At 41.8% G+C, this 27494-nt stretch overlaps 2 protein-coding genes across 3 annotated transcripts in view; both read left to right on the forward strand.

Moving 5' to 3' along the window:
- Nucleotides 1-24425, forward strand: part of TOGARAM2 (TOG array regulator of axonemal microtubules 2) — a 58000-nt gene extending 33575 nt beyond the window's left edge. For both annotated transcript variants that reach the window (XM_084513102.1, XM_084513103.1), the window contains exons 9-21: nt 960-1150; nt 2006-2156; nt 3122-3286; nt 5056-5197; nt 6835-6940; nt 8760-8995; nt 10178-10336; nt 11421-11538; nt 12793-12896; nt 13037-13241; nt 14404-14620; nt 19779-19865; nt 22124-24425. In XM_084513102.1, the coding sequence (XP_084369228.1) occupies nt 960-1150; nt 2006-2156; nt 3122-3286; nt 5056-5197; nt 6835-6940; nt 8760-8995; nt 10178-10336; nt 11421-11538; nt 12793-12896; nt 13037-13241; nt 14404-14620; nt 19779-19865; nt 22124-22380 (2138 nt within the window). In that variant the 3' untranslated portion in view covers nt 22381-24425. The remainder of the gene's footprint in view (nt 1-959; nt 1151-2005; nt 2157-3121; nt 3287-5055; nt 5198-6834; nt 6941-8759; nt 8996-10177; nt 10337-11420; nt 11539-12792; nt 12897-13036; nt 13242-14403; nt 14621-19778; nt 19866-22123) is intronic.
- A 309-nt stretch (nt 24426-24734) lies between these two features.
- Nucleotides 24735-27494, forward strand: part of CLIP4 (CAP-Gly domain containing linker protein family member 4) — a 49002-nt gene continuing 46242 nt past the window's right edge. The window contains exon 1 of the mRNA XM_084514523.1: nt 24735-24990. The gene's annotated coding sequence lies outside the window, so the exon portion shown is untranslated. The remainder of the gene's footprint in view (nt 24991-27494) is intronic.

A 27494-nucleotide genomic window follows, 5' to 3' on the forward strand; every position in this document is an offset into this window, starting at 1 on the left:
TCCACCCTCCATCATATTTGAAATATCCTGACAGTCAGATGAAGTCCCTGGTGACTGGAAAAAGGGAAATAGCACTCCAATTTTTAAGAAGGGTAGAAGGGAAGACTCGGTGAACTACAGACTGGTGAGACTCACCTCTGTGCCTGGAAAGATCGTGGAGCAGATCTGGCAATCCTGGACATGAGTACAGGCTGGGAGAAGAACTCATTGAGAGCAGCCCTGCAGAGAAGGACTTGGGGGTTCTGGTGGACAAAAAGCTTGACATGAGCCGACAGTGTGCACTTGCAGCACCGAAAGCCAACTGCATCCTGGGCTGCATCAACAGAGACATGACCAGCAGGTCAAGGGAGGGGATTGTCCCCCTCTGCTCTGCCCTCATGAGGCCCCACCTGGAGTATTGCATTCAGGTCTGGGGTTGCCAGTACAAGAAAAATGAGGACTCATTAGGGTCATTCAATACTTAAAGAGGGCTTACAAAAAAGATCGTGACATAAATTTTGCTAGGTCAGATAATGATAGGATAAGAGAGAATGGTTTCAAACTAAATAAGGGAAGATTTAGATTAGATATTAGGAGGAAATTCTTCATTCAGAGGGTGGTGAGGCACTGGAACAGGTTGTCCATAGAAGTTGTGGCTTTCCCATCCCTGCAGGTGGTCAAGACCAGGTTGGATGGAGCCCTAGGCAACCTGGTCTAGTGGGTGGCATCCCTGCCCATGGTAGGAGAGTTGGAACTGGATGCTCTTTAGGGTCCCTTCCAACCCAAGCCATTCAATGATTTTATGATTCTACTTAGCAGGAGCTGAGGACTGAGACCTTTATCATTCAGTAGACCTGAGTTTGATGGCAAACCAAGAAATGTCATTTCTACTGCCAGAGCAATATGGTATTACTCCATCTGTCTAGAACAACCATGTGCTATTTGCCATTCTCATACACAATGTATTCATATCTCATCAGAACTCCGGACACTGGAACCCATCTTGCCTATTCCCCAGCATCACGTTGCCTGTAGTGTGAAGTCTGCTGGACATTTGTATGAACCTGTAGCCACATTAACAGATCTGCCTCTCAGCCAGGCCAAGGAGATGGACCATCTCATGAGCCCTCGTCTTCTGAGGGATGATGACTGGAAAGACAGCAATGGAAGGGTAAGAGCAGCCTTCTTTTTCAGTGACTGGTCAGTGATTGCTTCAGTGACAAAATGTCACTGAAAATCATAATATTTCTCTGTTGTGGAAGGGGGAGTCCATTTTCACTGTTGCAGCAGACATGGGGAGATGATGCTATATCTAAGTCAGAAGCATTCTTTATTTATGAAGGACAATTTAGGCCAGATCTGAATGGCAAAGTAAGTCATTAGTCAGTGAACATGTGCAAAGTGTATGCTTGGAAGCAGAAATTATAATGTTGGGTGTAAGCAAGGCTGCAAAACAAAATGTGAGAGTAGCTTGTCCTTGGAATCATTGTTGTATCTCACAGCTGTCCTATTCTCCATTTTTTTTACTATGTTAAGATCAGTGTTTCTTAAACTTTTTTCCTCATGACTCCTCTTTTGGACTCATCCATTCTTAGGGAGCAACTGAATTCTTCAGAAACAGAGAAGGGAGAAACAGCTACAATTACTGGCTGTAAGCGTGAAGAAGCGACAAATTACCTCTTATTGCTGCTTATTGCAGATGGCTTTTACTCCCTTGCCATGGCCTGTAGGAATTGAACTGTCTGTTCTCTCCGAGCACTGATATGGCCCTCTTGCTTTGAGCAGGTCTTCATGACATAGCTTGAGAAACAGTATTTTGGCCCAATAGAAGGATATGGAAATGGAGCATTATGCACCGTTGAGTATAATTGTATGCTGAGATGAGGAAAATGAGGAATCGTTTTGAAGCTATTGGGATGTTTGTGGAACTCCATTAAAGACCGTGACACTCCACCACTGTATTCCCAATGAGATATCATGTATGTCTGTCTCTTTATGTCCCTTGATGTATTTCTATTTCAACCAGATCCATGTTACCATATCCAAGTCAGCTCAGGAGAAAATGCGCCAGAAGCGAATGAGAGAGATGGAGATTTTGCGAAGAGAGAGGGAGAAAGAGAGAGAGAAGTTGCAGCTCTCCACATGTAGCAGTGACCCTGGGTTTATGTCCGAAGAAGGTAAGTGGTTGGTATAATTGTGAGCCTGTTTTCACTTGTCTGTGTTTACATTGTTTTGTAAATGTATATGGAATCAAACTGGAAGGCTGTTACACTTGCATCCGAGCGGAATTTAGAATACCTTTTATTTCTGTTTTCCAAAGAAAATTACAAAGGCATGGAGTTTCTTGCCTGCAGCCCCTAGTGAGTCAGTCTCAGAACACAAATAACACCCCTCCCCCTGCCTTCTCTTACCACGTTTTGCAGACTGGGTAATTCTTGCAAATAACATTTGGGATTTGGCCTCTCTCTAATTGAGAGTAGGTTATAGGAAAGGTGAATTGGTAAGTGGAAAAGAATGCTTTTTAACTAAGCTGCAACCTGGAAGAACAGAAATTAAACTATTTCCAATTAAAAGATAAAAGAAGATCTTTCGCTCTTGGTGGAAATGATTATACTGCCCCCACCATTCCCTGCTGAGGAGCTTGCATTGCTGAGCCATGCCTGAGCCCTTAGCAAGCACTCACATTTTACCCACATGACTTCACAGCTTTACTGACTTAATTGCGGCTGACAGGCTCTGATTGTCCTGCAGCGTGCACTACCACAAGTGCTGCAGCAGCAAACTGAAGAAGTCAGCACTCAGCCCCAGGGCATCAGACAAGGTTATCTGCTCTTTTTCTTGTTATTATTTTGAGAAATGGTGGTATGGAGTTCTGAGGTGGGAGCCCCAGAAATGCAGCTTCCCTATCCAGCCTCTGAAACAGGATAACAAAGGAAAGACAGTGCTGAGTTTTCCTCATTTCTTGGGGGAAAGCATCACTATATTCTTTGTTTAGTCCCAGGTAAACATGTAAATGTTATGCTTGTAGTTGTTTAAAAGAACAGATAATGTTACCCAACTCCAGCAAAATTTCTAGATTTTTTTAAGCCTGTAATCACCCTGTCCAGCATTCTACTTACAAGGTGTTTTTCTGTCTCTGCAGGCTTTGGCCTACTACACATCAATGGGACAGTTCCCATTTCCTCTAGCACCAGCAATGCCTACAGATCGAGCATTGGAACCACCCTGAGGAAGCGGGTCAACAGGCCCTCCTTGCCCAGCATCCCCGTTATCAGCCAGGACAGTGGCTTCCTGCGCCATTCCTCAGGTGAGCCGGCTCTTCCCTCCCACAAAGAACACAAACTGCTCCTTCCCCAAACGCGTATGGGAGCTCAGGTCCAGATCCTGTCCTGTCCGGGACTGAGAGCAAGCCCACTTTGGAGCTACTCTGGCTTGATGATACTGGAGCAGTTGGTCCTTACAGATCCACTGGAAAGTTTAACTGAATAAAGGAGTGGTAAAGCCTTAAGCTCGTACTAGTAGTCCAAAATATAACACTGGTTCTGGGTCAGGACAGTATTTTAAATCGGGAGGTAGCTGTAACTGCAGGGCTGAGCTCTGATGCAGTCTGGCAGGGTGTGCTCACTGGGCAGCACTGTGATCAAGTAGCCACTCACTCTTGTGGCCCTCTGTCTGTGCTTCTGCCAGGATCTCCAGCTAGCTTTTCTGCTGTTGCAGCAAGAGTTGCCACTGCATGGAAATTAGCACATTGGTGCAATTGTGCTATTTCACCTAAAAATGCTTAAAATGCAATAAATATACAACAGATGGTGAATACATGGAGATTGTCCCTTCCACATTGTATTACGTAGTATTATGATTGTGAGTTAAGAAAAAGGGAGCTAGGAATGAAATTTCAAATGGCATCTTCTAGTGGTGCTACTCATTAATTTTCAGAATTGATCAGAATGAGCCTGACATGACTGTCCATTCATATTGAATGTATATATGCATATTTATGTATTCATATAGTAACATTGCTAATATCAGTAAGATCCAAATTTAGGCCCATTTGAGCATTTTTGTAAAAAGTGCTGCTGATTTTACAGTTCTTCCATCCTCCATATTTTGTAGAACACACAAGGTAATTTAAAAACTTTATAAAGTCTATATCAGTTCATCTAGACTCTGTGCAATATTTATACTCAATACTTCCAGACAATTCAGGTGTTTTCATCTAGACTTTACGAAATGAGCTTTTGAGTGAAAGATAGGAAAATTATGAAATAGTTTTCATAGCAAATGCATTTGTCATTAAGATTTTCTTATACCTTGTATATTTATCATCAAGAGAGTGTGTTTGCCAACAATTTGCATCTATATTTACATATTTTTATTCTCAATTCACATTTGGAAGGCTTTTTGTCATGAGTATCTTGACTGGAAATTGCATTTTTTCCATAAGAGAAAGCTTAGGCATTGCACAGTTTGCAAACAAGTACATTTGATGACAAATAAATTTCACCTCAGCATCTTTGAAATACAGCCAGTGGGTACCGCTGAAACAGAAAATATTCATAACAAACCCCATAAACTGCTACATTCCCAAAAGTATGTTAAACTGTATATACGCTCAGCTGTCAGCTGTCTAGAATACTTGAAATAAATGGAACCTGAGGCACTGCCAGATTTAGAGAGTAAGGTACTGAGAGATACCACAGGTCCCTGGTTGTTGCTCCTTAGGGATTTGCCTGAGCAAAATCCTACAGGAACTTACCCTTAGAGTGGCAAGTCCTGCTGGGTGATGCTGGCTCCCAGAGAGAGTGAGACCCACAGCATTATAATCTGTGAGCTGGCCGTGGTAGCTGTAAGGATTTGGGAGCTGGCGGCTTGTGTGCAAATTTCAGGTTGACAGAAGGAGCTAGAGTCCAGCGTGGTGGAAGCAATGAGCCAGACAGCAGAGAAGTCTCTGAAGGCAACGCCAGCTTGCCCTCCTATATTATCTTAGCTGGGAGCTTGGTTTGCAGTCTGCACTGTGGTGCTGTGCCTTGCCCAAGAGTATGTACCAAGAGTATGTGTCTGACCCTCTCCCTACAGCAAACTCACTGCCAGCCATTGCTCTGGGCTCCCTGGAGTGGGGAGAGGAGTCTGAGTGTGGAGACGCCTGGGAAAGCAGACCCTTTTCTCACCCAGAGCAGGGGCTGCTCGATGCGCTCGCATGGCTCAGCAGCAATGACTGGTAAGAAACCTCTCTCTTCACTCCCTTTCTCCCTCTCAGTTCAAAGGTAAGTTAGAAACAGTTTCTTCTAGCATCTCTGAGCCTAGGCAGCCCAGATGTCCTAAGAGAACTCATGAAACCACTACAAAGCAATGATGGTGCAGTAATACAGTGTCATCCTCTTATTTGACCTGTCCTGTAGCAGTGCCACAGCCACAACAGGTCCATGTTGTCTTCTAGCTTTGCCTTCTGCTCCATGAAGCTGCAAATGAAAGCTTAGGGGAAGAGAGGTTGCTGAACAAGATAATTTGCCTGCTGAAGGCAGAAGCAGTCTTGAGCTTAGAGATTTGGGGGCCTCAGGACACTGACTGAGGTGAGACTGCACAAGGAGTTATCTCTGGTCTTGCTGCTGGCAGTAGCAGATGGGGCCTTCCTTTGACCCAGCAGTGCCTATGGGGAGTTCCTATTTCTGCAAAACAGACTGAGAAGTGGTGCAGAGTTGCTTGGCCCCTCATTTCTCCTGAGGTGCTCATGGCAGAAGAAAAGGAAAAAGAAATCTTTAGGAATCTTGCACTTTTAGAAATAAACTTTCCCCTTTGCTGTTTAATATGGGCCAAACAAGTTTTGTTGATAATCATAATTTATCCTGAAATTAGATGAAGACAGGAGGAGCCTATGAATTTCAGGTGATATCGGGCATCTTTCTGATTTGTGGGTCCATGTACACTCACCAGGTCTCTGTTCACACCAGGATGACCATGAATAATCTTTTCAATTTTTAAAGCAACCTCCTTGCGCAGCTACTTTGCTTTGCCTCCCTCCCCCTTCTCTGCCACATCGCACAGGTGCTCTGTAAGGTGCAGAGAGAGGCTGCAGGTGTGGGGAGAGCAGGTTACACTCAGAGACTTCTGTGAGGATGGGTTTCCCATCCTGCCCTACAGCCCTCTGTGCCTCCTGGGAGAAGGCTGTTGTAGTGAACCAGTGAACACATCGTGTGCCTTCACCAGCTCAGGTCCTTCACAAAGTTATGACAGATTTTTTTAAATAAAATGTTGCTGCTTTGGGTGTTATTTTAAGCAGAGATTTTCTGGGAAATCCATCGTTTTTGCTGTTCTTGCCCAGCTGTGGAATCTTTTAGGATGTACTGCTTTTTTTAATGCCTTTTTTTTTTTTTTTTTTTTTTTTCTCATGACTGCATTGCAGGGTACAAACTCAATTATGGAGTGGCAGTGCAGATTCTCACTCCTGAACTGCCCTCTGTGGATGGCAGGGGGAGGAATGCCCTCAGTAGCTGCCAGATGGGACTGCATTGCAGGGCCAGGGTCCAGGGAGGGTGCAAGAAACAGAAACGTGTCACAGCCTCCAGGTTTCTAGGAAGCAGTGGCACAGGGACTTTGTGTGCCAGGGCTTTCAGGGATGCTGTCTCATTTAATAGCCAGAAGTTAACCCATCCACTCTGAAACCACCTATATGCCTTTTGGATTTATGTATGCCTTTCACCACCACAGCATCCAGTGGCAGCAAGTTCCATGATTTAATTTAGTGCTGTGTGAGAAAAATCTCCCTTTGTTTGAACTGACACCCTGGTAATTTCAGGGAGTGCTGCCTTCTTCTTGGGTGGTGAGAAAAATCAATCAATTTTGGTAATTGCCTTTCAGGCAGCTGAAGGGGAAAGGACTCTTCAGCATCAGACGCCTGGCTATCTGCCACTCAGAAATCCTTCTTGGTAGACTTCATGATGTTACCTTGGCAGTTACCAAAGAGGTAGGAGCATTGTTTTTAACTGTGTCCCACATACGTTGTGCATGGGGCATAGAGTAGATATGTACTTGCTCATTTACATGTGTGCTCGGTGTCTGCCTTCATTACTATTTTTAGATGTCATTCCTCTAATAACTATGTCACCTATCTGTGTGATCTGTCTGTATATATAGCTACATCTGCTGGTATGTAGGGTATCTGTGTCTCTCATCTTTGAGCTAGGTGTCATTATAATGCAGTATACAAATGCAGAAAATGAGGATCTCATCAGGTGATTTTCCACAAACCAAATCTCTGCCCAAGTTGTAATTAAATGCTGCAGCCTTTGCCTCTCAGCTTCCTCCTACTTCCTCTTTTTCAGCATCTTAGTGATTGACAACAGGTATTTATTTTCCTGTGTTGCCTGATGATCTCTTCTTCTTCCTTTCTGTGTGCTTTTTGGTGATTTGCCCTTTCCATTGATCCATTGCCTCCATGTGCTGGTTGAATTTTCCATTGCAGCCACTGGGTGCTTGGAGCATCCCAGCTGTGTGTCTGCTGGGCTGTTGAACACAGGTTTACTGTCTCATCATCAAGTTAACAAAAAAGCCCTAACCTAAGCTCCTTGGAAACATTTGTGACAGAATTTCCAACTCAGCATTTGTTTGTGGCCTTGTGCTCTGTACTTTTGTACATGACTGCCAAATATATTACAATTTCCTTTGCTTGCACAATACAGTAAGACTTAGCTCCTTTCCATTAAAGCCCTTGTCTTCTAGCTAGTACCTAATGATGTTCAAGGCCTGAACGTCCCTTGTGTTGGACTCTTCAAAGTTGTCTGTTTACATATGCAAGACTTGGATTCTCCCAGTCTGTGATCGGAGTTAGGAAAAGACCTTTTTCAGCTTAACTCATCTGATGGTGACATTACTTTTATATTTCTGAGGAAATTCCCTCCTTTTTGCTGCATACACTCATGTGCAGAGCCATTATTCAGCTTTCATTTCACTCCAGTCTCTAGTCCCAGATTTTTGCTTTCACAAGCACTTCAAGCCCTCATATTGTTCCCTTTTATTAGCAAGCACAACCAAGTCTGGCAGAAAAAAACACTGGGCTGGCCTCCAAAGTAGCTTTTGAATGAATCACCTGACTCCTCAGATGTTCCTTTCTTCCCCTTGTAGGAGAGCTCTTTTGAAGCAGGGGTCACTCCAGAGCAGCACTGAAAGCTAGAAAAAACTAATGAAAGCAGCTGTAATTGCATTTGATCCTTCAGGATCCTTGAGTGCCTCGAGTCCAACGGCTAGGGTTCTGCGTAGACAGAGCAGACGGACTCAAGTTCCTATTGTGAATTAGTTGACTGTAGACACGAACCTATATTCTCCATTTCCTGGGTGGGCATTTAAATGGCTGGTGTTACATATTTGGACAGGAGGAAAGTGCCACTTTTCCTCTATCTTGTCTTTATCAATTATGCTTTTGTAGTTTAAAATCAGCTCTTACATTATTTATTTATGTATTTCCTTTCAGTAAAAGGGCTTGAAATAAAAGCAGTGTACATTGTGGGCAAAGTAGCATGGCCCTGTTTCACACAGAATGAAGTGTGAAGCATAGAATAAACATATTTCTTAGGACTGCAGTCTCATTGAAATTGGATTGTCAGTGGGCCTAAACCACAGAAGATGTTGGTATTAGATGTTTTTCTGTGCTTGTGATTTTCTGCTCTTATGTTCCACCTGGACACAGGAAAAAAAAAAAAAATCATAGTGTTTCCTGGAACTTCTGTCCAGAGAAATTGATTTTCTTTACAAGATTATTCTAATATTTCCCCCCATGTCTTCCCTAGGTGAACAACCTCCGTTCAAAGGTGTCTCGCTTTGCAATCAGCACTCTTGGAGAACTTTTCAGGGTCATGAAGAAACACATGGACCAGGAGGTGGAGGAGGTCGCTCGAGCTTTGCTCCAGAAGACAGGGGATTCCAGCGAGTTCATTCAGAAAGCAGCTGATCGATCCCTTGGTATCATGGTGGCGAGCGTGACTCCTGCACGAGCAATGACTGCTCTCCTGGCTAGTGGGGTCAAGTATGTGGTTGTTGTCTTAGTGATATCCCTCACCTTAAATTGTGCGGTAGAGGAAAGAGATGGCATGCAGACAGAGAATGGGAAGAGGGAAAGGCTCTTTCTATTGTCTTCTGTGAAGTCAGTGATTTTAATGTCTGATCATCCTCATTCCTTTCCTCATGTCATCTGCTTCTGCCATGCTATAGCCTACTTGTTCTCACAGTCTGTCAACACTGTCTAGATGTGGTGAATGAAGGGGAAGCAAAAGTCCCTGCAGAGATTGGCAGTACAGTCTTGTGGCTTTGCGGGGAAAGGGACAATGGAAATTGCAGCAGTGAGTGCCCTTTGATATTTCACAATGCTAACCACAGAGGCGCTGGGAAAAAACATGCATCATCATTATGCCATTAACTTGAGAGACAGGGATGCTAATTGCTGGGACTAGGAGCACGCATGGGAGGATGGGCTGGGTGCGGCACAACCTGCTCAACAAGTGCAGCTCCTTCTGAGAGGAGCTTGTTTGACCATTGCGTCCTCAGAGCTACACTTTCTATTTGAACTGATGCCAAGTGTTGGCTTTGAGATGGTGAGTCACTCCACAGGCGCCTTCACAGGCAGACTCCCATGAGATATCTGAAGCAGATGCTGCCTTAAAATATTAGTGCTGTCTCTGATAGTTTTGAATAGGCACGCACTAGAAAAGACAACCTGGATAAAATGGCTACCACCCTTTCCTTAGCCTTTCAAAAAGTGAGGAAACGTACCTGTTGCCAAGCCTCAAAGAACAGACTGCATTGCTGCATATTCTTCAGATTCATGCTCCAAAGAGGTTTTCCTGTTGTTTCAAGGGTCTGCAGATTTGGAGATAAAAGGGTGGAATAAACCCCAGTCCTACTGCAGCACTGTCTGTGATGGGAACCCTCTGATAAGTCAACATGGATTGTCTTTCATTTTCCTTTTTCTCAGGGTCAGTAATTTCAGGAAATAAATTTATTATCAGATAGTCCTGGGAGACTGAATTCCTTCCTCCTCCCTGTACATGGTTCCTCTCTTTATCTGAGGGTAGTATCGTCTCCTGTTGGTAAAAATTGCAGCAAGGACTCATGCCTGCTTTCCCCAGCAATGACAGAGACCATGCTGTGACCAATGCCTATATTTCTGTCCTTCCCTTTCCTTCTGCCAAATGTTTGCTCTCGTTTCCAGTCACCGCAATGTCCTGGTGCGGAAGTCTGCAGCTGAACACCTACTGACCGTGATGGAGCAAATTGGAGCTGAGAAGCTCCTGTCAGGCACACGTGACAGTACTGAGCTGCTGGTTCACACGCTGGTGAAGCTTGCTCAGGACTGCAATCAGGATACAAGGTGAGGATCTTAATTTTACCTCCTAAAAACTGATAGCTGTATGATGTCTGGCCATGATAAAACAACAAAAGAGTGGAAGGTAAAATAAACATCAAGAAAGTTACTTCCTTGTGTGGATAATGGTGTTTAGGGAAACAACGGTATTGGGTAACATGAGGTTGTCCAGCAAGAAGGATCACTGCCAAATTCCTGTGACTTGAATAATTCTTTATTCAGATCAGCTGAGCTCAGATTAATCAGTCAAACGACTTTGTTTGGTCCTGTGTGCTCAACGAAAAGCTGAAGCATTGTCCACTGTTCATTACATGAGGATACCAAGTGTTTTTTTCTGGTAAGGTTATGACTCTCCTAGAAAAATTCCATTTCTCTTCAAGCAACATGTTCAGTCTTTCTAAATCCCTTCTGCAGATCTAGTTGCTTACGATATTCACATTTTTTCCTTTCTATCTGTTGTATAATATTGTTGTCTGTGGCTGAACAAATTACTGATTTCTTCTTGAAGATAGCTGTAGTTTCGCAGCAGATTATACAACTGGTAACATCAACAATACAAACAAAAAAACTCCCTTACTTTGACTATGGCTCTAAATTCCAATTAATAGGTGGCAAGAACACACAAGTAACTAACGGTATACCTGTACTATAGAATAGTAAATAGTAAATGCAAGTTGATTTGTCCTAGCTTGTCTGCCAGTAAAAGGAAGGTAAATTTTTGTACAGTGGTAGCAAGACATTGCAAATTAATCATGGCAGTGAAGCAGATGAACTCCAATCATCCCAAAGGATCCTTTGATCCCACAGAAACCATTCCACAATTTCACTGTGAAATTGTAGTTTCCTGTTGCTCTGTGTCCTCCAGTGCTTCTTGTGTTCAGCTGGCAGCATTGCACAGTGGTGCCAAGGAGAGGTAAATATCTCTCTTTGCTGAATGGATAACACCTTCTTATGAAAGTACTGCATGTGAGAATTCAAAATCTCAGCATATTCTATTAATCCTTTTATTTGTTTATGCACAAAATGAGGGAGAAGATGACTTTTATTCTGTAGCAAAAACAGTTATTCATTTCTCTCTTCCCTATATTAGGTTTTATGGACGGAAAATGCTGAATATATTGATGAGTCATCCAAAATTTGATGGGTATTTGAAACAGTTTCTCCCCTCACGCGACTTGCGAGATGTTATGGCAACAATTAAGCAGAAAGTAAGCGCTTGGCAGGAGAGATGTCTCCTTTATGCATGTACTGATGTTGCTAATGTGAGATTTAAAATATTCAGTCTTTCTTTATCTCATTTTTCTTCTGTTGCATCGTTTTGCTCCTGGAAACGAACTGCTGATTCTTAGCATGTTTATCAGCAGACAGTGAGGGAATTAGTATTGTTAGAAATAAAGTGGGTATATGCTGATGTCAACAATGAACAGGAAAGGGAAATAGGAGCAAATGATTTTACCCCCATACATAAAAACACTCTCCACCCCAAATACTCTGTTACCCACGGCCCCCAAAATACAACAGATGAAAGAAGTAATTGTGCCAAGAAATTTCCCAAATGTACAAAATATACACAAAGCTATCATAATCAGTGGCTATATTATCTGTATTCTAGGAATACTGCCCTGATGTCATGCTCTCTGCAACTACCTGAAAGGAAGCTGTGGGGAGCTGGGGGTTGCCCTCTTCTCTTCTCACAGATGACTCGTGATAGGACTAGAGGGAATGGCCTCAAGTTGTGCCAGGGGAGGTTCAGGTTGGAAATGGAGACATTTCTTCCCAGAAAGAGCAGTCAGGCATTGGGACGGGTTGCCCAGGGAGGTGGTGGAGTCACCGTCCCTGGGGGTGTTCAAGGCGAGACTGGACATGGTGCTTAGGGACAAGGTTTAGTGGGTGACATTGGTGGTAGGGTAATGGTTGGACCAGATGATCTTGAAGGTTTTTTTCTAATATTTTTGTTTTATTTTTTCTTAATGATTCTATTCTATTCAAAGAAGCTCCATGAATTCAGCAGCCAGTGGAAAATCATCCCCATTTTTTTTAATATCTTCTCCACTTACATTCTAGAATGGAATGCATCTTTCTGCGTGAGTGGAGATAGTGATTGTGAACCAAATCAACTCCCAACATAATGGGCAGAGAGTCCAAAAGTTTTTTGCTATTCTCTTTGATAAGCCTTGTTCCCTATCAGTTTGTATTATTCCCATTTGTGCTTATGTCTAGGGATTTTATAAGATTTTATACTGCTACCCATCATGGTAACACCTACAACCCGCATTAGGTTAGTGATAACAAAACCTTCAGTAGATATCTCTGAATTTCTGGTCCGTCTCTCTCTCTAAGTTACGAAATGTGTTCCTAAGCCTATTTTTGTAGCTGTGATCCTACTTATAATCTGTGTTTTAAACAAACGCTTTCCTATTTTATAAATTAATGTCTATTTGTTTTTTACTATATGTATTTAGGGGATAGAAGACCGTGTATCTGAACTTCCATCTGCCAAGGGCCGCAGGGAGTCTAGGAGCAGCGGTTTGATGGTGTCTCAGGAAAATTTGCCTTCTGATGAAGGGTACTGAACACGTCTGTTTTATTTGTCATAGCATGTGGCAAGCTTTTTGTGTCTCTTCCTCAGTAAAATCTTTCTGGTGGAGCTGAACTGTGCAAGAGATTGTTATCACCAAAAGATTTTACCTTGTTTTTATTTTCCAGTTCAAGGTCCGGCTCTGATGTCCTCATCTTACCCCGTCAGACGGTCCGGCACACATCACTTCGCACTGTGGAAGAGATTGAACAACTCAAGGAGCTTAACAAGCTCCTGACAGCCAAAGAGTTTCAGGCACGAATGGAGGGAATAGTACTCCTCCTAGATCACTGCAAAAACAACCCCCAGCTCATCTCAGCTAACATTGTCCAGGTATATAGGACATGTCAATTGCTTTTTTCCCTTCAGTTTCCTTCCCAAGCCTGTCACAGTAAAGTTAATTTCATGTGTCTTGGCACTACATGCTGGTCATTCAGGACAAGCTGGTCCCTTCTCACCAAAAATAATTTAATTCAACTCCAGGTTTCAAGGCAAGTAATTTTAGTCCAGATTTATTTTTCTGTCTTTTGCCTGTTGGTGCTGTTCATGAGTTGATGATGGAATTTATTGTTGCTGTAGCTTCTTCTGTCTCTATTCCTGTATTAGGGAGAAAGAAAGGAAATCCAGCCACCGAAAACCTGGCAATTACTCTTCAGAAGAAAAATGGTTTGGGATGGGGGAGAGAAGTATCAGGCTGGGTAGATTTAAAAAATAAAAAATAAAGGATTCTCTGTACACTTTATCTTGTCATGTGAAGGCACAACTCAGCCTATTTACTTCCTTTCTCACCCCTTTCTTGATTGGGAAGTCCTGTTTTCACTCTTGGGCTTCTATTTTCTCAAAGAGAAGGAAAATGTCTGGAGACATGGCTTCCTTTTCCTCTTAGCATCTGCTTTTTTCCCCTTTTCCAGAAAATGGTACCTGATAAAGTGATTGAAACTACTTTAATGAGAATCAGCATGGCATGTTAAACTTGAGAAGTCTACCTTAGAGAGATGGTTAGCTAGAGAGATGGTCTGGATCCTGAAGAGTTCATTAGAGCCCTTCTATCCTCCAGACCAATGTTCTGAGACAGCTAGATAAAACAAACCTTGGATCTCATCCAGACTCAGTTTCAGCAAGATAAAATCTACCCTCAGTCCTTGGGACAACACTATAGAAAAATGAGAATCTTAAATAGCTGTTTTCATACCTGTATGTCAAAGATTTTTTTTTTTTTCCCATTATTAAGGTGATTTAAAAATTTAATGATAGGTAAAGAGAAACTCCACATAAACTCTCCCATCCTCATCACAGCCTTGTAATAAAATATGAAAATGTTTTAAACCAACATGGTTGCGCAAATACTACAGTGAGTAACCCAAAGGAAAACAGTGAATTTGTGCTAGTAAACACTGGCTTGACAGAAAGGATTACATTTGTCTTTTATTTGGTTGGGAACTTTTTTCAGCATCCCTTATAGAAACATAGACATTTATGTTTGTTTTCTTAACAGATTTTTGATGTTTTTGTCCTGAGACTTCAGGATTCCAACAAGAAAGTGAATCAGCAGGCACTGGAGGCTCTGGCTTCAATAACACCCATCCTCAGAGACACCTTACACCCAGTGCTGATCTCTCTGGTAGCAGCAGTCACTGACAACCTGAACTCAAAGCACACAGGGATATACACTGCAGCTGTGAAGGTGCTGGAAGCGTCCATTGCTCACCTAGGTAAAGCTGAACTTGGATTTAGACTCAAAGTGTGGACTCCCCATCTCAGAGCCAAGTGAACGCTCAGTCTGTTGATAGTTGTTGTTGTCTGTGGAAAGATTCAGCTGCTGTAAGATGTTTATGAAGTCCTGTCTGAATTCTTTCTATCCCAATCTATTGTGTCTTGTGATGTGCAGCTGAATGGATTCTGCTTATCATCTGGGTTTTATGATTACTAATTCAGCAGAGAGGACGTTATAGGCATTATTCTAAACTCCTGCCAGAAGAGTATGAGGGAAGCAACTGGCATGTCATATTAGTTTTCTCCCTTCCTCCCAAGAAACTGCATGTGTTTTCTTCTTATTGAATTGGAGTTTTAAGATGTTAATTCCAGTAAGTTTATGTCCACTAAAACAAGGTGACAGTAATGTGTTTTTTTTTCTTTGATGCATGCTGTGAGAAGGGTGGTGGAAGCTCTTTGCCCTTGCTGGGCTTTGTTCCATACTCTGACAGTGATGACTCTCAAGAAACTGTATCTGGACTTTGCTGACCTAAAGCTTTGAGCTCACTCATTCATTTTGTAGTTTTTAGGTAGTAGTTTAGCCATACACAGCTCAAATGAAAATGTTCCTTTGAAAGTGAAGACCAAGACCTTGATAAGATTATGTTATGAAAAGTCACAGGGGAGATAGATGAAGGTGGAAAGGCTTGCTGGATAGTCAGAAAGACACTGACTAGCATGTATTTCTTAAAAGTATGTGGAGACACTGCCCTGATGTGGTGATTCCCCACTTCCCCTCACCTGCCACAGGTTTCAATTTGCCTTAATTTGTAGACAGTAACCTACAAATAAGAGAATCAGAAAAGCAGAAAAGATGAAAGTGAAGTACAGGAGGTCTCCACTAATGTTTTTCTCAGCTAAGTTTTGTGTTTGATATTAATAATTTACAACAGTGAGCACAAGGATGGAGAACTGGCTGGCATTCTTAAGTTAAGGAGGGGCTGTTAGGGTTGGTTGCAGCCAGGGGACACAGTTAAAAACCAGCCTTAAGTCTGTAGAAAATATTCTCTGTGACTTTTAGCTTATTCTTATGTCCTTTGTTTTAGGCAGCTGGATCCCCTGGAGGATCCCTCTGCAAGAATCTGGTGGAGAAGTGTCAACATTGGCTGTTTTTGTTCTTGCACACATTTCCACCAGGGAAGGAGACCAAGACTGATCTGTGTAGTTTGCTGGGGGTGTTTATGGATTTATATCTTTTCAGTCTAGTGTTTAAAATTCAGTGAGATTCAGACCTGAATCCAAATGCAGACCTGAATTTGCCTCTTGATCTTCTGGTGTAGATTTAGAAGCACATTGACAATACCTGTGCTACCGCTGTCATTGTTGCACCTGTGACTGGAGGTTTCCAGTTCCTGGGGGCTCCTCATGTGCTATTTACTGCGTCTCTGACTTCTATTGAAATGTGAGATGAGAGATGGTGTGTGTGTCTTTGTGCATGCAAGAAGTTTGGTTTTGGAAAGATGGATGCCATCACTAAAAGTGTTCATAGAAGTGTTTTTGTTTTGTTTTGTTTTGACTGATTAAACTCTACTGCAGAAGAGCAGTTTCCAGGTAAAGTGCTTGGCTTCCAGGGTTGATGCCAAGTTTGCAGATCACTCATATCATCTATGCTCTATATCAAAGGACCTAAATTCCTGCCAGCTGTAACTGGTAAGCTGGGTAACAAGAAACTGCCATGGTGTAGTCCTTATGCACCCATTTTCAGACAAGCCTGAACATGTACCAGCATTTCCCCAAATTCTTGGAAGTCTTTGTATCTGTGCTCCTTGTCTGCTTTGGTACAGAAGGAGCTGAACAATAAATTCTGGTGTACAATTTAGCTAGAATTCAAGGACAAAGGGACTTTTGGAGGTTGTTTGGGTCTGGTTTGACTTCCCAAATTAATTGCTTTGCTGTTGATGTGATACTGGTGCATCAGAACTTCTGCAGAACAGCTTCCTGGAAGATTCTACATTATGGGCACTAGCCAGTCCTGTCTACTTTCTACCTTTGTACTTTGTCTTCTTTTTTTTTTATTTATTTTTTATTTTTTTTAAAGGGAATTTATGGTTTGCCAAGTTCATTTCTTTAGAACAAATAGGTATAAATCCAGGCGTAAATGATGGCTTGTTCCAAATGTTGTTCTGCATGGGGCAAGATTGCTATAGCCAATAATTACATGGCCAAGGTCTGCTGTAAATTACTTTGCCACACGGATTTATGCCAGCTGTGAAAATGCAGCACTGGGTGAATATGCCTGAAAAATTTACTGTTGAAGAGGCAGGCTTTAAAGGGGAACTAACAAATTTCTCCACATAAGCCTCTTTGTGAACCCAGTGAATGTGCTGACCTGTTACCTTCCCATGCTCTAAATATGCGGTTGCAGGGAGAAGGGTGCAAGACCTGTCCTGCTCTTGGTCCTATTGTGGTGCTTGGGAGAGGGCTGGGGAAGAGTCACAGAATCCTCCTAACAGGATGTGGCAACCATTTCCCTTCAGGGTTTTGTATGGAGCTTTCTGTCATCTTTCCCCCCTCACCAATACTGAGATATGACCTTAAATTTTCAGCACTGGCATATGTCAGAACAGAAGGAAAACACATCTATCTCTTATCAGAAAGACTTTGCACAGAGACATGTTCAGACAAATAATGTGGGGTATATTTATTTATTTTTGGATCTGCTCATTTTTTTTTTTTTTTTTTCACAAATTCAAACAGGCAACTGAATCATTAATATTTCAGAATTCAAGGCTTAGGGCTTTATTGTTGGAATGAAGGCTCTACTGGCAAAATACCTGAGCTAAACCTTTCCTCATGCTTTAGAATTGTTTGCCTTTACAGTTTCAAACCCCCCAACAACAGAACTCTCTAAAGGCTACTGCTTCTAGCTTAGAGTCAGTAAGTGCAATGTCTTGCCCCCATTGCTCCACTGAGTTTCCTAGCTGTGAGCCCTGCTATTCCGCTGAGACTCTGTGTCAATGTGCTGCAAATTCTGAGTTTTAGATGAGATTTCCTCATTTGTCACCTTTAATGATCCATGTAGAGATGAAAGCTGGTTATAAGGTTGCTTGATCACTCAATGTAAAACCAAACACAAACAAATAAAAACACAAAGGAAACAAGTAGTAATCCCATTCAGCCAACAAACACCACTCTTTTCCTACTCCCTAAACCAAAAATCCTATCCATAAACTAAATTCTTTCCAAATAAAACCTAAATCATTCATCTAGCTTAGCCCTGAGATCAAGTTGGACATTCCCAACAATTTGTTACACACAGCAGCAATTCGTTAGCTGTGACCCTGGACCCTGTCCTCACTGGAGGGAGCCACCTTGTAGATGGGGGCAAATCAAGTCTTATCACTTATGGCACCAGGACATAGATCTTGCTCTGCTCCTACATCCATCCTAATCTGTCATCTGTCATGAAAGAAAAATCCTTTCGATGGCCACTGCCTTGCACCAGGGTGTGGAGTAAGGCCTGAGTAGCTCCCAGAGTGACCAGCCCTCCAGAAAAGGGAAGGGAAATCTCTCCCATAAGCATTAATGTAGCAAAAAGGGGAACACAGTGAAGGTGAGAGCACAAAGCAGATTCTTCTTTTGCTTGTATTGCAAATGCTGGATCTGTCCTGTGGCCAACAGGTTTAGCTAATGTCTAGTACTGAGAATTAAAGCTGAGTCAATAAGAAAGGAACTGCCTGCTGCCTTTTTTTCTCTAACAGCTATTAAAAGCTGTTCTGTCTTTTGGTCTTTTGAGGCAACTAAAGTAATGCTTGGGTAAATTTGTTATTGACTGGAGCTTTAGTGTTTCAAAATGCTCAGGGCATTTGAAACCCTTAAATTGAAAGGTGAATAGTGACTATACATTTAATTTCCTTATAAAAAATAAATAATTCCTCCTCATCTACCCAAAACCCAAGTGTTTCCATGAAAATCTGTGTAAATACCAATATTATCAATTAATTAACATTTCGTACTGCTTCAAAATCTCCAGATCTCGGAGTGTTTTTTTCTTATTTATTTATTTATTTATTTATTTATTTTTCTTCTTTTTAAAGCAGCAGCAGTAAGGTAACTCTCTGAAGAGGAACAGCAAGTGTGAAACAACATCTGCCAATATGGCAGGATTGTGAGGCAAAAAGCTAAGTGTCTGTTTAGAAAGGTGAATGAGAAGATTATAATTACCAAAGCAGAAAATTAATTAGAATAACAGGATCAATTCCTCACTTCATGCTTGCAAAAAGATCATTAGGGACTTCCCTTTTATATCTCATATAAAAAGGAGCTCTTAATAGCACAGTGCTACTCAAAACCACTTTGGGACTTGGTTCTGTAATAGTTCACAAAGAAGTTGTCTGTCTGCTTTGTTGGTGCCACTCCTGGAGACACCGTGAGGTACTGTAGCACATCCCATGAGCATCTGTCTCATGAGAAGCGTTGCTCAGCTTATCAAAGTGGTAAGACTACAGGATTGCAGACCAGTCTGGGCAACATTTTATAAATTAAAATAAGAACCCAAATCAACAACAGCCAGCATAGGAAAAACTTACATGTTTTAAAACTTACAAGTTTTTAAAACTTACAACAGTCAAGTATTGGGAAATCTTAGTTTTTCAGTCTCTGTGCCAAGTTCTGATTTCAGGGATGTTACAAGAACCCCTGAGAGGACATGGTGTTAGTGATGAGCAGGTAATTCTCTGTCATACAAGTAACTTGGAGTCTTGTCCATAGGTCCCCCCATGCAACTTACAGATTTAACGCCAGTTTATCTGTAAAGAGTGAATGGATGTGTGGACCTTTGAGCCTTCTCACCCTTTTTCTTCAAGGTTCATCTCTGCAAAACTCCATCATGGAAAATTACACCCTGCTTACATGTGATTTAAAATTTGAGGGCCCTCATGAGAAATATGTAATACAGCTCCTTGTACAGCAGTTAACTTTGTATTTACAGTTGTGAAATGAAATCTTTTCTCTTTGAATTTTAAATCCTCCCAAGTAAGCTCTAATGAAAGTGGAAATGCAAAAACACAGAAGCTAGTAGAAATTTATTTTACTTTACAGAATGCCATTGCCTCTGCCTTTTTTTTTTTTTTCCTTGTAACCTCTAATAGTAAGCAGAAATAAATGTTTTTCTTCCAGATAACACATTACTGCTGCAAGTGCTTGCCCACCGAGTGCGTTTCCTCAGCGGTCGAGCTATGCAGGATGTCACAGAACATCTGTCAGGTATTGGCTGCTTCAGTCAATCTCCAGGTTAAAATCAAGCAGTCTTTCACAGAAAATGGCAAATACTTAGAGGAAATTCCTCTGAATATATGGTGCAGTAGCTCATCAATCACTAGAAGATTCTGGGCTTCTCCCTCTTGCAAAATACACATAAAAGTTGTATTTGGCAGGATTTTACCTGCATGCTTGTGAAGGCATGCAAGTCGTAAAATTGGGACTCCAGTGCTTATCTCTCACTGCAGCATCTCAGGATCCACCTCCAGGAAAGAAAGGAGCTAAAAATACCCTGGCCAGTTCCTCTTATTGAAGGACAGTGCAGTAAAGGTCAAGGAAGTCTCTAAGAGGTCCCTTTCCTGAACTGAATGACCATCCTATAGAAAAAATTATGGTAACTGGTATTTCTGATGATCAGTTTGTTTTGTCAGCATGGGATCCTTATGTTACTGTTGGAAACTTTTGTGGCTGAATCCTGCAGAGACTGGGAATTGCAGTGCAGGTGAAAACTCCAGACAAAATATTACAGGCAAGGACAATGTGCAAGGCAGGATTTGAGAACAGAGGGGCAGAAGTGGGGAATTGATCCCAACCCACCATGGCTCCCTGCCTGTGTTACGGATATAACGTGACACTGACCATTTCAGAATGTATAAACAGTTTATTTCTATATCAGTGGTGTCCTACACACTAAAAATGCAACTGATAATTGATTTATAATAATAGCTTGCTATGAATGGCAATAGCCAAGGAATGGAAAAAAAAATTCAATCTCTACAAATACTAGAGAAAACTATTTATAGCCTTGCTTTAATTAGGGCTAAAGCCACTGTGAATTATAGCAGCATCTTTTAATCCAAGGTTTAATACACTTTGCTGTTTCATTATGAATCTCAAAAGGACATGTTTAGCCATAGCAAATTAAAAAGGGCCTTTAAAGATAGTTTGAATAAAGTAAATCTCCATAATAATATAATTTAATTTTACAGTTATTTTGATCTCTTTTTCAAATAAAGCATTTGAACATTAATTTGGACTATTTTGGAGAGAGCAGATGTTCTGTCTGGGACTTTGTGGGAACAGACATTCTCGTCTGAAGCTCCACAGTGACTGCTGTGTTTAATAGCACTTAAACTCAAATGAACTTCCATTTTAAACCAGGTGTAATAACCCTGTTCTGCTTACCAGAACTGTTCTTAGGTACTTTCAGCATCTGTTTAAGTGTTGATGACTAATGAGCAGCACAGAGAAAATGGTGGTCCTTCCCCTGCAGAATAATAAATGGTTACTGTATAATGTTTCCACTGAACAGAAAATAAGAGCTGTGTCTCCAGACCATTTCAAATTTTGATCTCTCAGCAAAATCTGCCATGCAAGGAGCCTGTTGGTAGTAAATTTTTGTTTGTATTTACTATAGTTCAGTTCATAAAATGGGCTGAGAACAGATTTCACAGAGAGTAAGAGGGAATGCTTGTTTTTTGGTTCAGTTTCAGCCTCCTATGAAACAGTTTCTGTCTCTATTTCCCTCTTTCAGGGAACACTGTGTAGATAAATGTCATTAAAGTTGTCAGATGCTCAAATGCCATGGCAGTGGGGTATAGGTTATTACCTTAGACATCTTGAAGCTGGAAATAGCTGTTCATTAGAGGCCACCAAGTATGAGGGAAAAAGCTCAAATCAGAGCATTCTCCCAGAGATATCAGTTACTCACTGATGTTTCTAATAAGACTGTCAAGCATCACACATTTTTGTGGTCTGGAGTTCTGAAATGTGGTATGTTACTGCCATTTGCTGTGTGCCACTGAGCAAAAGGGAACTGCTAGATTAGACTTGTGGCATTTTTCATCAAAGATCACAAAAAAAGTAATCATCCTTTTTATTAGAAATTTTTCAATTATTTCTCTAAGCTGCATTTCAAAATCTTTTACAGCTTCTGTATATAACTTCTTAAAGGAAATAATAAGAGATTCGACATTTTTTGTCATTTGTAACACACAAGTAATTAGTTAAACAATTTGCAAAATGTGTATGATGCACTTTACTAAGTCTATCTTGGACACAAAGCCATTGATTTGGAGAAATTAAGGTCCTCAGAGGTCAATTATTCTGTTCAGTGTATGATCAGCCACTGCTGCCTGTTTCTGGATCATTGTGGCTATTTGTGCTTGCTGGCATTAACTGGGAAAGCCTTCAAAGAACCAAAAATAAAGGTAGGAACTTGTTTGCATTAAGGTGTTAAGAAACTTGTCTCTCTTGCCTGGCAGTACTCGTGGCATCTGTTTATCCCCGGAAAGCCCACGTGGTTGAGCGCTACGCCTTGCCCGTGCTCTGGTACTTCCTGAGCAACATGATCGGGAATGGGGTCCTGCCTGGCCGGAGCAGCAACATCAGGGCTGCAGTCACCAAGCTTGCCAAGAGCCTCTACCAAGAGATGGGCTCCAGCCTCAAGGAGCACGCCGCTGGCCAGCCTCAGCACGTGGTGAAAAACCTCTGGCATGTTTTGGACCTGGATGTCCAGTGAAGAAGTCTTGGTGCACTCCATGCAGGTGGCAGTAAGGCACTGTATGGGGCACATGGAAAAGAGGGTGGAACCCCTGGCATAGGTTTTGTTCTGGTTTTGAAGCACCAGATTTACTCTACCGAGTTTATAGCTACAGATGTACATAGTATATTTTGATGTAAGTTTTTTATTTTTTAAAAGGAAGTATTCTTCAAAAGTTTTATTTTCTTCCCCATGAAGCTTATATAGGTATGAAAAAATAAAACCCATGTGTAAATGCAATTTGTAACTGTAAAAAAGAAAATAATATATTTATATAAATACTTGGAATGTAAGAGATGTGCATATATGTATATTTACTTATAAAGTAAGACATGTGCTTTGAAAACATGTGGTATGCAGGATTAGATGTCTTGCTGCTGGTGCAGTGGCAGCTATGAGAGATGTCCAGGCTCAGACCTCCGGTGCTAGGACAAGTACTGAAGATACCTGAGATTTCTCTCTGAAATCTTTCTAGGTTTGCTGAAATTTCCCTCCTATTTTAGGGAACACCTCTTATCTGTAGTCCTCTTTGCTTCCCGATGCAATGGGCTGATATGGAGAGGTGACAAGTGCTGTCTGAGTGCCTCCAAACACTTTGGGACACCCCTTGGGGAGGTGCAGGAGAAGGGTCATGAAGGGGGGCTGTGCCCCCTTGTAGGGGGTGGCAGGTGACACACAGAGGTCCTGGGGCAGCAAGTGGGCTGAGGGCATCCTACAGAGGTTGGAGAGAGGTAAGCTGTGAGTGGGCACCGTGAAACAAATAAAGGCAAGTTTTTCTTTTTTAATATATACATTATCTCAATGTCTAAAACGACAAAATAAAATCTGTCTTTCAAGAAATTAAAGTTTGCCTCATACATATACAAGGTATGAGGCATAACGGGGCAATGGAAGTTTACAAGAGCCTTGGCAGGCTCTTGACAGTTACAAGGACCTTGCCTGAGGTTGGGAAGCCAAAGAATACTGCAGGGAGATCTGTCCATCCCAAAAGTCTTGGGCCTCTACATTTATTTGCTGCACCTGTTTAGTATGTCTAAAGCTATATGGGACTCCAGCTTGCTAGATGATGATGTTGCATTGGGTCAGCTCTTACAGAAACACTTTTTCTTTTCAGTACAGTACTGAAGTGGTGAAATTATTTAATTGACTCTTTTAGGGTGTTTCTTTCACCGTTGTTTTTGTTTGTTTTGTTTTTAACTCCTAACCTTTGGTAGCAGGGAGTGGTCAGGAACTCATTTCTGAAGAGACATGGCATATGACTTAGCCTACAGACCTGGCTCTGAAACCCAGGTGTATCTGGAGATCCTGCAGTGCCTGGTGGAAGCCACAGTTCTTGGATATATGCCAGAGTATTTTGGAGTTTGGATTTCCTTGAATTTTTTTCTGATGGTTCACCAGAGACAGGAATGGCATGATAGTGTGCAGGACTTCTGCAGGTGTGTTAGGGTTCTGCAGAGTACAAGTATGCACCAAAGTACTAAAAGTGAATGATGCATGTTAGAAGGTGGCTGAATTTAAAAAGCAGATCTTGAACTGTGTCACTTCATTAAGCACCTGAAGTTGGCTACTGTCAGGTCTATTTTAAAAGGTATTTTTTTTTTTTTTTTTTTTTTTTTAGCAGGTGGTATCTCTACAGGGCTTCCTGTTTTTGCTTTCTCTACCTCCAAAGTTGCTCTTGCAGTTTCCCTCTGCACATTTCTCCCACTGGAGCCCTTTAAATGCTGCTCTACACATGCTTTTTTAACTGAGCTGAATAAAAGTTGTTTATTTTTACTTCATCTGTGCTTGGGCTCTTGGGGATGTGAGAAGGAGTTTCTGCACTTGGGAGAAAAAGGCTTTTACACACCTCAGAAGAAGCCTCCCAGAGCCTGCTTTTTATGTGTTTTACCTGTAGGTCTTGCAAAGTATGTTTAAGAAGTAACCCATGTAACTTGTTTCTTAACTCTCTGTTGGCCTTGAGTTTTGCTTTCATGCATGCTGTTCCCCACAGTTGATGAGAATAAAGCATTGCCTACTGGTACCTATTTTCTGTCTAAGTGTGTTTGTTGGTTTGTTTGTTTTGTTTTGTTTTTTAACTCTCCAGCTGAGACAGTTTCCCCATGACATGGCCACTCCCACCACAGAGAAATCAGATTTAGCTGACCAAGTGACAGCCTGCAGTGAGAACAGAGAAGCAGGGGTTAATTGGTACAGGTTAAGTCAGCTCAGGTGAGTTCGTCTACCATATGCTTCCACAGGTGCACATATGGTAAGTTATTATGAGCCTATTAAGGTTTTTGGAAGGTAGGAACAAAACTTAGGGCAGTGTTAGACCTTCTTCTAGAACTAGTAAAAAAATAAATATACATTTTAAACTTATTATTTTGTTCCTGAAATCTCATCAGAAAGGAGACTGCAAGCTGCACTTAACAGGACCATTTTAATTCATTTGAATGTTGTATTTAATGTGCAGTGCAGCGGCTATTCCAGGTAGATTAGTACAGCAAATATATGTACAGCAGTTTTGTACATTGGCTTACTCTACCATACAACCTGGCAGAGCCCCAAGAAAGATCCTGGCTGTCACAGATAGTCTCCTGCTTGCTGAAGGTAAGAGCTATTGTCATTAAGGGAAGGTGGGAGTGAAAGGGTAATGTGACTCCTACGATGAAGGACTGAAGAAAGCTTATGTTCCCATACATGGTGGGTAGATTGTGCTTTTGCAGAGATGCTGCTATATCATGGAGTGTAACTACGGTGATTCTGGCAGAATTTGCCCTTGCAAAGGTTAAAGGTGGGCTTGGGAGCCAGCTGCTGAGTCCTTCTATCGAGTAGAGGGAGAGGGACTGCACTGAGGTGGCTATTTTCATCCTTGTTAAATAGTGATGGTGGGAATAAAAGCACTGGCATTGTTAACAAATCCCCGCCAGCTGACACTGAATTCTGATACCGTAATAAAGCCTTTGATATAAGCAGAGGGGAGAAAACTATCTAGTTAAAATTAGAGTTGACCTGAACCTTTAAGCCTCTACTCTGCCTTGGTATCTGTAGCTGGAAAAAAAAAAAAAAGTATTGAGCCAGTGAACTGCCCCTGTGTATCCTTAAAAGCTCCCAACTAGTTTTCAAATGCAATTGGCTGTGGTAAAAGAGCTTGTAAAATTTCTGTACTAAGAGCTGTACTCCAGATGAATGAAGGCTGTCCTTCTCACAGTTGTTTAGCACATTTCACCTTTGCTGCATTTGTGAACGGGAAGTAAAACTCTATTTTGGAGGCTGCCGTGAAGGCTGCAGGACGTGCAGGTTTGTCATTATCTGCTGCTTTCCAGGACATCTCTGCCAAGCAGCTGTGCTCAGGTGACTGCAGCCATGCCCAGGCTCTCAGGGCATGTTGCTTGTGATTTGACTGCTGCTGCTTTAGCTTCATGTACAGGAGTATGCACTCTTACGCACTCGTGTCTGTATGTGTTACTTTGCACGTTTCTTCTCTTCTGTGTCTGCTGTTAGTGTATGCAATATAGGCTGTAAAGCTGCTTAGAGCTGATGTACTTTTGTCAGTGTGAATACTTGAATGGTAGGCATGTTTCAGCACAAGAAGGAAAATTGGCTGTACTACCAAGATGACTTCCATATGGATATAATTGTGCCAATATTAAGATCTCTTTCTTTGGCTGCTGTCTTGTTCTGGCAGCTCTTTATTTTCAGCATCACTCAGGGCAAACAAAACAAGAGATTCTTCTGTTTTCTCAGGAGACAGCTGCCTTCCAGCTAAATCACCCCACTTGTTCTGTTAAGTGCCCTTCCAGGCTGGACCTCTTGCAGGTTGCCCTTGCAGCTGTAGGATCTCATTGTGCAGTCTGGCAACTGCTGGCAGGTACTGTTGTTTCGTTCCCTATTGATCCTGCAATTAATAATTCCTTTAAAAATAATGGTGACAGTGTGCCCGTACCAGGGTTTAGATTAGTACACATTTCACATACAGGAAGATTTTCTTTTTCAGACTCGTATTTTTTCCTTACTGCAATTTCTATAAGGAGAAAACTTGACCCACCATATTCTCTTCTTGCTGGTCCTCTCTTTCCTCTTTTGCCAGGACTTCTTTGTGTCACCTGCTGCTGCTATTTAGTGTTCCAATGGCATCACTTTTTAATATGTTTGGGACATGGTGTATGTGGAGAAAGTCCTGTATAAAATAAATTTTTCTAACTGTATGTAATCTGTACTCACAGAAGGTTTGAACAAAGAAAAATTGGCCCAAATTCCAAAGCTTTGTACATTTGCAATTTGAGTTATTTCTGGCACATAGCTGTCTTCTATCTTGTTTTATAATTAGGAAAATGAATCATCTTTTAGAAGGAAAAGATGCAGTGCTTTTCAAAAGGCATATATATGCATATTTACCTGGAACGGCAGTCAAATAGTGTTGTTTGTGACTTGCTTGCAGGAGGATGAGTTGACCATGAGGCCAACAAAGGTGAGAAGGGTCACTCAAATTTATCATAGAATAGTTTGGGTTGGAAAGGACCTTCAAAGATCATCTATTTCCAACCTCCTGCCATAGGCAGGGATGCCACCTGCTAGAACAGGATGCCCAGGGCCTTGTCCATCCTGGTCTTGAACAACTCTCATTGCTGATCTCCATCTGGACATTGAGTCATTGACCTCATCTCCCTTGAGGCGGCTATCCAGCCAATTCCTTGTGCAGTGAACAGATCCATCTCTCTCCAATTTGGAGACAAAGATGTTGTGTGGGACTGGATCAAAGGCCTTACAGAACTCACTCCATCATAGAAGGCTAATAGGTCAGGCACAATTTGCCTTTGCTGACGCAGTGTTGTCACCTCCCTGTCTTCCCTATGCCTTAACGTGGTTTCCAGGAGGATGTTCCATGATGTTCCCAGGCACGGTTGAGGGTTGACCAGTCTGTAGTTCCAGGGGTCCTTGTTTCTACCCCTTATAAAAATGTCTGTGCTGTTTCTCTTTCTCCAGTCAATGGGGACTTCATTTGCCATGAGCTATATTTATACCTAAGCCAGAGCAACCGTTCAGCAGAGAGCTATGTGATAACTTATTGCCATGGGCCAGTGCTGCACAGTGTAACAAATTCCTCTGTGGCT

Source organism: Aythya ferina (genome assembly GCF_964211825.1).
Source record: "Aythya ferina genome assembly, chromosome: 3".
Classification (NCBI taxonomy): domain Eukaryota; kingdom Metazoa; phylum Chordata; class Aves; order Anseriformes; family Anatidae; genus Aythya; species Aythya ferina.